The sequence below is a fragment of the Rhizopus delemar genome, genomic scaffold (assembly GCF_000149305.1).
Source record: "Rhizopus delemar RA 99-880 supercont3.18 genomic scaffold, whole genome shotgun sequence".
Classification (NCBI taxonomy): domain Eukaryota; kingdom Fungi; phylum Mucoromycota; class Mucoromycetes; order Mucorales; family Rhizopodaceae; genus Rhizopus; species Rhizopus delemar.
Genome location: NW_027137844.1, coordinates 443351 through 453233, shown reverse-complemented (window position 1 = coordinate 453233; position 9883 = coordinate 443351). Strand labels below are relative to the sequence as shown.

At 32.2% G+C, this 9883-nt stretch overlaps 2 protein-coding genes across 2 annotated transcripts; both read left to right on the top strand.

The window, feature by feature from the left end:
* Positions 1–1946: 1946 nt before the first annotated feature.
* RO3G_16053 (uncharacterized protein) lies at positions 1947–2815 on the top strand (the record flags this gene model as incomplete). Its single annotated transcript, XM_067670637.1, has 5 exons — positions 1947–1956; positions 2185–2215; positions 2306–2426; positions 2734–2757; positions 2804–2815. The coding sequence occupies 5 exons, from the start codon at positions 1947–1949 to the stop codon at positions 2813–2815; spliced, it is 198 nt and encodes a 65-aa protein (XP_067526738.1).
* A 3030-nt stretch (positions 2816–5845) lies between these two features.
* Positions 5846–9179, top strand: RO3G_16052 (uncharacterized protein; the record flags this gene model as incomplete). The annotated part of the gene is made up of 7 exons (XM_067670636.1): positions 5846–6068; positions 6227–6440; positions 6627–6774; positions 6840–7034; positions 7088–8553; positions 8601–8728; positions 8785–9179. 7 exons carry the CDS (start codon positions 5846–5848, stop codon positions 9177–9179), a joined length of 2769 nt encoding a protein of 922 aa, XP_067526737.1.
* Between the last annotated feature and the right edge of the window lie 704 nt (positions 9180–9883).

The following is a 9883-nucleotide window of genomic DNA, read 5'->3' as shown; positions in this document are numbered from 1 at the left end:
TATAACAATGTTAAGTTTGCAAACAAAGATGAATGGCTATATTGCCTATCCGTATATCTCTTTGTGTTCTGATATTTGACTGACTTGTTCTTTAAAAATAATAAAAGAATGCATTTACTTAACAGGGTCTCTTGACTTTACTCGAGAAATAGAACTGTAAATCGCACGTCTATTCACAAAGCTTGAATGATAATAAGTCATTAATCTTATAAAAGTAAGTCATATTTTAACTTAAATTAATAGTATACTGCATATGTACTATATATGACACTCCTCATAGGCACAATATATCTTTTTAAGAGAAAATACTATGTTTCAATCATATTCTTAAAAGCTTCACAGCTTTAGGTTATAATACGTTTAAATAGCGATGATAATTTTCTCATTCTTTGTTGACAATTTTTAAAATTCTAGCTTATTATAGTGAGCGTCAAGTTTGTAGCAATTTAAACAGATTGGCAAGCAGCTGCATAGATGCATACATATATAGTAATTTAATTACGTCTTTGTCCTCTTGTAATTACTACTTTACAAGCATATTTTAATTTGGTTTTCATAATGCCTATTGATGTTTAATCAAAATAAAATTTTAAAACTATGTGGTAGCTTCTTTCATTCTTTTATCATTGGAGCCAATAGAAGCACGGTCAATTATGAGCATGTAGTTAATATATTTTAATTGATTACATCGAAGGAAAGGGCTTTATAGACAGCTTAAACTTTGAATAAATGAAGCAACAAAACAAAAAGCTATTATTTCTTGAATCACTCTGAGTTTTATATTTATTTGACTTCAAAATCACACCATATTTGAATGACAATAATTATGTAGTGTCTATTTCATATAAGTGATTGAAAAAATAGCTTGTGGTTTGCATACTTTACATACTTAATTACTATAATATCCTTTTTTTAAATAAATAAAAATATTTATAAACTGGACATAATGATTAGTGGTTGAGATGTTAAAATGCTCAATATTTACTCTAATTAATAAACTAATACATTAACTATTATGATAATTATTTATAAAAGTACTGAGGCCTAAAAAGAAATGTAAACCTTTTATACCATCAGATTAAATGGACATAACATACAATTATTTTGAAAAAATAACAGAAAACTATAATATAAAATACAGTACTTGTATTATTTCAACCCATAAAACAGTCATAATACGGAAACTATGGTTAGTTCTACAGTAAGACTTTGCTGATCATCACATAAAAAATATTTTACAGTAGCTGTAAGTTTCATCATAGCACTACTGACCTGGATTGGATAATAAAATTCAACTTCAATATCTCTAAAAAAAAGCTCCCACAAACATTGTTATTGAATTTTTGCCGATAAATATTATCTTTTTTATTCAATCAATATCTCATACACATTGAATAAGGAACTGCTATCATTTATAGAGACTCAAATGAACAAAACAGACAGAAACATTTTTATTTAATAGGCAATAGGAATTATTAAAAATTTGAAGTTTCAAATTATTTTGACTTCATATATAACTTTGAGCATATATCCCGTTCCTTTTCAGTATCAAAGATGCATTTAAAGCTAAGAATACGCTATTTAATAGACACAAACACTTGACTTTTTGCTAGTTAAAAAATGAAAATCAATTTTAAGGAAATCAATTTGCAAGGTACCTTGACTCATAACAACAAAAAGATTATTTGTTGGTGGAAAACACAGGAGCACACATTTAAAATTTATAAAAGGCGAAAGATTGAAGTACTAGCAAAGATGATCGATAAATTTATTAAGTAAATCTGTTAATCCATTTACTAAAGTTTTTCAATACCTTCAGAATCCCCATATTAATGAAAGGCAATGAATTGATACATGTAGCAAAATTTGCAGTAGCTTGGAGAATGGTACGCTGTATTCAAAGATCAATAGATCTGCCCAATTTCCATATTTGGATCTGATTGAAAATGTTTAAATGTAAATAAAATATAAATATACAATCACACTAATATTTTCATTGATTGATGCTACTTAGACTAAAGATGCAATAAAGAACAAGAGCATCTTTTCATATGACAAGCCTTTATTTTAATGTATATTTATGCCTTTTTGTACTGGTTTGTATAAATTTGATTTCCCCTTATTTAATATACTTTTAGATCCCTTTTTTACAAAAAAAAAAAAAGAGACTTGATTATTTTATAGACAAATACAATCTATGTCCTTCGTTTCAAGGGTACGCAATTTTATTTGCAAAACATCCATGACTTACCTTATACCGACTATATATACACAGTAGCTAAATAGTCAACTAAATACAATTTAGCTTTCTTGCTTATCCTGTTTTTCACATTCTTAGCAATATAGATATTTTCCTCCGTCAGCATTTTAATATCATTGAATACACAGCTTGCAGTGCTAGAGTATTCCAACAGCCAACAATAAAGGTATAGTACGAAGAATATTTCATTTGTGCTGCTATGGTTTCATTCACTTTAAAAAAAGGGGTGTTCTTATACAAGCTTTTGGATATATCTGACTATCTGTTAAAGTTAGTAGAGTGCAACCACTTATTCAATTAATAATTTATATGGTATTTATTTAAAAATATTATGTAAAGACATCTAAACCTGTATTCTCTTTTGATATAATACTTACCATTAGTAACATTCATAAATATATCCAAGAATATAAGGATGTACTCAAGTTCGATTTTATATTAGATTCAATATATAGCTTTATACATATCCATAGTCATCATATTCACCTACAGATGTAGTGAGTCTTTTTTTTTTTTTTTTTTTTTTTTTTTTTTTACTTTTAGGCACAAAAATAAATTTCGCAGATTGATTGGGTTTTGTTATTCACTGAGTTGATTGTGATAACAAAAACTCAAGTGAAACGATGAAAAAGCTAAGGATGACAGGAAATGGGTTTGTATACAATGATTGCATATACAGCTTTTGGTTCATTTAATTTGATGAGTTATTTCACAAATTCTTAAACTATTTTGAATTTTGCTTTATGGAATAATCCCTTTTTTCTTTTCTCAAATTTATAAACAAAAATGAGCAATGCCGTTTTCCTTACTCTTTATTAGCAGTGCCCCTTATAACCAAGCACCCAGTCCGTTTATCAATAATGATTAACCAATAAAAACTTGACCAAAAAACAACCAGGAATTCTTTAAAAAAAGTATAAAAAAACACCTTTTATTCAGTTTTCCATTTTTTTTTTTCTTTATTCAAAGAACTTCCTGAACACTCGTAAGCGCAAGTTGAAAGGTGCGATGGTAGACATTTCTTTGCCCGACTTCGGAAGGGGTTTCTTTAATAAAAACTACCTAACTGCCCAAAGGCTACAGCCGGAGGGTGGGACGATGGAGGGTTTTTTCAGTCCTTTCCCATTGCACGGCGGGGAGGACTTTTTTACACAAATTTTTAAATGAAAAATTATTTTAATTTGTTGGCGACTATTTCATTTTGTTTTAATGCCCTACTTACAGCTATTTTTTTTTGGCACTAGAATAAGGCTATAATATGTAAAAATATTAAATGTGAAAAGTATAACTGATTTCAACTATGCTGAGAAATAAATTGTTTTATACTTCAATACTAGAACTAGTTTTAGAATATGGTGTGATTGATATCAAACTGTATATTTTTTTAATTCCATTCAAGAAATTTCTGTCTTGCGCTTTTTAAATACAATCATGTTATTATCCGCTTTATGTGGAGTACAGTTAGAAGCATGCGGTCCTATTCACCTTTACTCTTCAAGTTTAAAAGATTTTTTTTATACGCTTGATATGGTTTTTTCCGCTATAGATTTATTAAGTACTACAAAAGAGGCAATAGAAGCAACAGTAAAACCTTTATAACTTTATGCTAATCAACAAGTTATTTGGACTTGGTCTGTTCACTGTGACACGCAGTTCTATGCTTTTGCTTAACTCAACCAGTTTTACTGTTATATCTTAAAACTTCCTTGCTTCTCAAATTGATACTGAAACTTTTGTCGTAATATTAGGTAATATCAATGTTGTTTGTAGCTTTCTTATTCAGTATCGATGAACAAGTGCATCAATTGGCGTTAGATTCAAGTACAATTGGAGGTTTGTAGTTAGCCCAATCAGTAGTTTGTCTTCCCCTCAAATAATAGCTTTGCCATACTCAAATAACTTTATAAAAGTAAAATGACAGGATTAGGCAAGTAGAATGTTGTGAATGAAAAGCAAAATGACTTGCAGCATTGTCAATAACTTAGACATGAAAAAGTAAAACGAGGCGGCATGCTTTTTATTATGTTTTGGTACGTTTTCAGATTTGAATCTTTTTTTATGGATGAAAATTTTAATGTTTACTAAAATCCATCAAAGAGTATGAGGATGAGGAATGATACAAGTGTATAAAACAGTGACATACCACGAAAATACAAAAGATAGCAACATAGAAGGCTGTAGGCAGATAGTTTCAATAGTTCTTTCTGGATTTAATTGATAACAATCTCATCCAAAACAGGTGTCTGTTCAAAAAAGTGTTGCCAGTAAGCTTTCCATAAGATTTTTTTTTTGGTAAAATTTGAAATTAATATAAATGCTGTATTTTTCAAACTTATAGAAAAAATAAAAAACTGTTTGGAGAAAAGTAACAAAATAATTTGGAAACGAAATGGTAAAGTTTTGAGATTAACTAATATGAGAAATTTAAGGAGGCTTGAGATAGAAAAAGGAGTGAAAGGAAAAGAGAGGCACCAAACGATATAAATTCATACAATGAATGTTAGTAAAAGATTACCATAAAAATATTGTATACAGCTTATCCGCTAAGCATTCTATACAATGTCTTGATGTGCATCGATGGTTACAAATGCCGACTACCATGGAAGATCCCTTGACTTTCCTTTTGAATTTATTGTCCACTCGCGAATCATGCTCTTGTAATCTGTTTCCTCTTGGTTTTTCTACCAGCCAACTGTATGTCTGATTATTTTGAGCTTGACCACCTTCATCATTAAAAATTGCCACCCTTGCCTCCACTCTTTTCCAGAACACGATTCTTGGCCGGCTATGCTCAATCATTCATGAACTTGCCTTCTTATGGCATGATAAGGTACCTGTATTGTCACTTAACCTGGGACAATGATTCTTTGATTGGATTCCATGGTTATAACTAGTTCTTTACTTTTTCCCTACTTATCTCTCCCCTTTCTCTTTCCTTTTTTCGCTTTGTCCTCTAGGGGTCTTTAGTTTATAATTTGATTTGGCTCGGATGGTACGATACTTTTAGATACCACGCGCCAAATGCGATCACTTCAAATTTTATTAATAAAATATCTTGTTTAAAGAGAAAACAAACAATTAGTTGGACCAACAACAAACTGCCAATTGGATTTGAACATTCGCCAATTAGAGCTGTGATGTAGCCTTTCAGCTATAACACACGGTTGAACGTATGATCTATTTGTATTTATTACTACTATCTTTTAAAGATAAACAAAGAGGTTTTCTTCCCTTTAAGCAGTAGATTGTAAATATTGCTATCTCCATTTCAACAAAGCATGAGGTTGCTATCCTAGTAGACACAAATCAGAAGCAACACAAAGATTTAAGAATACCCTGTTTAAGCTCCAAATTCACGTAATTATCTAGAGTAAAAATAAATTGTAAAGAGAATCCCTTTGTATCAAATATTATCGTTTTATTCTTTTCATATGCTTTCAGTGAATAGAACCTTGCCTCAATATTGCAGAGCTGTATTAGGTAACACTGTTTTGGGTGTCCGCTTTAATTTATGTTATGTATGCAACACTATGAAAGTTGCCTTTTTTGTCCTTTGCAAATAGAAGCTATCAAGACACCACTTTAATGTTTAGGATCACTTCTTGTGGTCTTTTATTCTTGATTTTGAGCATAGCTCATCTCTTTATACCCGTGCTAGCCATTTATGAATCAGAGGCTGGTATATTTGATTGGCACCATGTCTGGATTGGGCATCCTCAAGAAGCTTTCAAAATTGATGATGATCGCATTCTAGTTTATTCTGATCGAAACGTGTTTGCATCCCTTAATACATATACTGGAGCTGTTGGTAAACAAAAATAATATTTGATTTATTTACAAGCTTATTCATGTGTGAATAGAATGGAGGCAAGTACTTGACAAACAACTAACGAGCTTTCAAGTATCCGACGCAGGTACGCCACATGTCAAATCAAAAGAACATGACATGCTGCTTACTTTCATTAGGCATCCTGACTGTATCTTCCGAGCCTGAATGCGTTCAATTTTGGAATAAGACGAATGGCCAACTAATTTGGGAATTCAACTTACAAGGCAAACTGATTGGAAATACTGAACCTATTTTATGGAATAACGGTGAGGTCATCCTATCTCTGGGAAGCGAAGAAATTATAAAAATAACAAAGAAAGGCGAGATCGCATGGAAATGGTTAAAGCCAATGTAAAAAGAAAAAGAAAAAAGAATATTGTATGTTGCAATTCTAATTTTTACTCAATGTTTTTGTGACAGGAAAGGAGGCGGTATGCTAAAGATGATTGAGAAGGATGAACATATTTATGTAGTCGTAGAACCGGAGGAAGATATTGATGCTCCTTATTTCTTTATAAGTATTATTGATAAACTTAGTGGGGAAATGAAAAAAACACTCCAAATTCACTGTAATTCTGGCTTCAGTCATATTACTTACATTGGGGATTATGTATTTTGGATTGAAGAAGATGAGTTAAAATGGACACCTATCCATACGAAAGATATTCAAACTGCTGGAATTCAGGTTGGATAGCATAATGGAATACAATGAAAGTAGTACTGAAATGTATTTTTATGCCTATATTATAGGAACTTGTAAAATCAACCCCCATTGCTGATGAGTTCATTCCCTCTCAAATCAGTCTCTTTGGCAAGTCAAATTCATTTATTATCACTGTTGAATATGAAAATGAAGACTATGACGTGAGCCAAATTGCATCTGCTTTAATAGATATTGAAAACAATGGAAAATCCTTGATTTTCAAAAAGTTTTTTGATGCACAGGTATGTTTAGAGAACTAACAAGATTTTTACTTTGTAACTAAGCTGGACCATAGACTACTTTTGGAGGAGTAGATTTCTTTGGAAAATCTGTCGTTCGTGTTTACAGATCAGGACCAACCGAATTCACTGCCTATATCTCAACTGAGGATAAAGAGATAAAGACCAAGCATGACTTTAAATTATCGGGTGAAATCAACTATGTGAAAGTCATTGAACTTAATCCTTTCAAACTCTTGGTTGTCACCGAAGGCTCTTCTGTTTTTTTCTACAATGAAAGTAACATCTTGTGGTCCCGTGAAGAATCTTTGGCCAACATTGCCGCATCTGAATTTTTGGAACTGCCTGAACAAAAAATGTGGACACAAATGGCAGGCGAGTTTGACAAAGTACCTAGTCATCAAGAAGTGAAGGGTTCCTTGGGTCGCTATCTTCATCGTCTTGGAGGTCATATTCAAGAATTAAGCCTATTGCCCAAATGGTTCATATCACGTTTTGCAGGCATATATAGATCAAAGTCTGAGAAAAGCAACAAGTTTTCTACTCTAGAAGCTCAGTCTTGTTGGTTAAATTTGACAAATCCTAAAGTACTCTATCGTGATAATTTTGGATTACGTAAACTATTGATATCGGTCACCAAGAGTGGTAAAATCATAGCGCAAGATGCATCTCAAAAAGGCAAAATTGTATGGAGTCGATATGTTCCTTATTATTCATTCAAGGAAATTCATGTCGTTCGAGGAGCTACTGTCAAACTCCCGCCAATTATTGTGGTTATTGGATCTGTTTATGATCCGATAGAAGGAGATATCACGGGCTTTCTCCGTTTGGATGCTTTGACAGGGGATGACTACATCTCTTCTATCCCAGAATCTGCTAATCATTTTGAGCCTTTGGTTACCACTAGCATTAACGTAGATAAAGTGATGCGCTTACCTATAGAAGATCCAGAAGAGCGCACACATATCCTAGCCATTTACGAATCTGGAAGTGAGCGTGTCTTTATCTATCCGGATACGACGGCCACTCGAGAAAAGTTTGCAGCTGAGTTTCTTTCAAAGTTTTACTTTTCTACCCAGACAAGTATAGGAGTACAAGGTTTTAAAGTAATCGAAGGATATCGAGGTAGTCTGAAGACCATGCCTGTCTGGAACTTTACTTTGCCTGAGGGAGAAGAAATAGTAGCATCTAGCAAGCCTCAGCCCCAAGAAAAAATTGCTCTGCTGGGTCGAGCGCTTGGTAACAGAAACGTGCTTTACAAGTATTTGAATGCACATATGTTTGCCTTGGTGACGAAGAAAGGATATGCTTTAAAAGTACGCATTATTGATTCTGTAAAGGGCTCAATTCTATATGAAACCATTCATGACAATGTTGATACAAATACAAACAAAGTTCACATTATTCAAGCTGAGAATTGGTTTGTTTATCATTTCTGGAGCAACGACAGTAGGGCTAAAGGTTATCAAGCAGTTGTTTTGGAGCTTTTTGAAGGCAAACATGAAAATGAACGTGTTGAAAGGTAAACAAAGATGTCCTACTATGCCTGTATTCATATATATTGAATAGCATTAATTTCTCATCTTACGACAACAATCAACCTCATATTCAATCTGCAGCTTTTGCTTTTCCTTATCCTATTACTACTATGGGTTTAACAACAACAAAAAACGGGATCTCTACTAAAGCCATTCTATGTGAGTGCATACTATTTCATTTTTTAGAAGATCTTAACATGAATTTCACATTCTAGTTGGATTATCCAGCAATCAAATTGTGAGTATCAACAAGAGATTATTGGACCCTCGACGACCAAAGAACAAGCCAACGAATGAAGATATGGAAGAGATGCTTATACCTTATGCACCGATTCCTGATGAAAGACGTTTATTTTTGACCTACGATCTGTATGTGGCTAATATCCAATCTATCATCACTAGTCCATCCTTATTAGAATCAACTTCCCTTGTATTTGCCTATGGACTGGATACTTTCTACACACAATCTTCCCCAAGCAGACAGTTTGACGTTCTTTCCAAAGATTTTTCAAAGATTCAATTATTACTTACCATGGCTGGTTTAGCCATGGCCATCATAGTTTCTGGACCTATGGTGCGTAGAAAACGTATCAATGCCTTATGGAAATAAAAAAGGAGGGCATTTGTCTGGGTGACCAAGGGTATGACAAAAGAACTACTTTTTATTCTTTTTCTTGTACAGTTTCCTTTGTAAGAAAGATACTGATTTGTTTAGTTCTTCTAATAATTGTGGCCAAGGTTTATTGTATGCAACTGGTGTACTGTATAACATAAAATCATAGCCTATGTTTTGAAAAATAAGAACAATAGAATTCTTTTTTTTTTTTTTGTTTGCCTTTAAGTTTATGTTGTGGAAGTACAGTAGACAAAGCTACTCTTAATCTTCTATCGACTCTGTTTCTTATAACAGCTGATTTGCTCACTTTCTTTTTACCAGTAATTATAGATGCTCTAATCAAGTTATTTGTGCCATTATTATTTGCTTTTATTTGAAAACTTTCACTTGAAAAAAATGCTTCTCCTGATCTATTAAACAACTGAACTATTCTTTCTGTATTTATAGAGGGTATTTTCATTTCAAAGAGAGCAAAGAAAAAAAAAAAAAAAAAAAAAAAAAAAAACTTTTTTTCATGAAAACTTAATTATGCAGAAGTTAATCAAGTCACTAGAAAACGTCCAACAAGTTGAAACCATTTTAAAACAAGAAAAGAATTTTGAAATTAACAAACAAGACGATCATGGAGATTCATTGATTCATTTTGCTTCAAGAACACATAGTTTGGCAACAATGAAACTGTTAATAGAATATGGAGC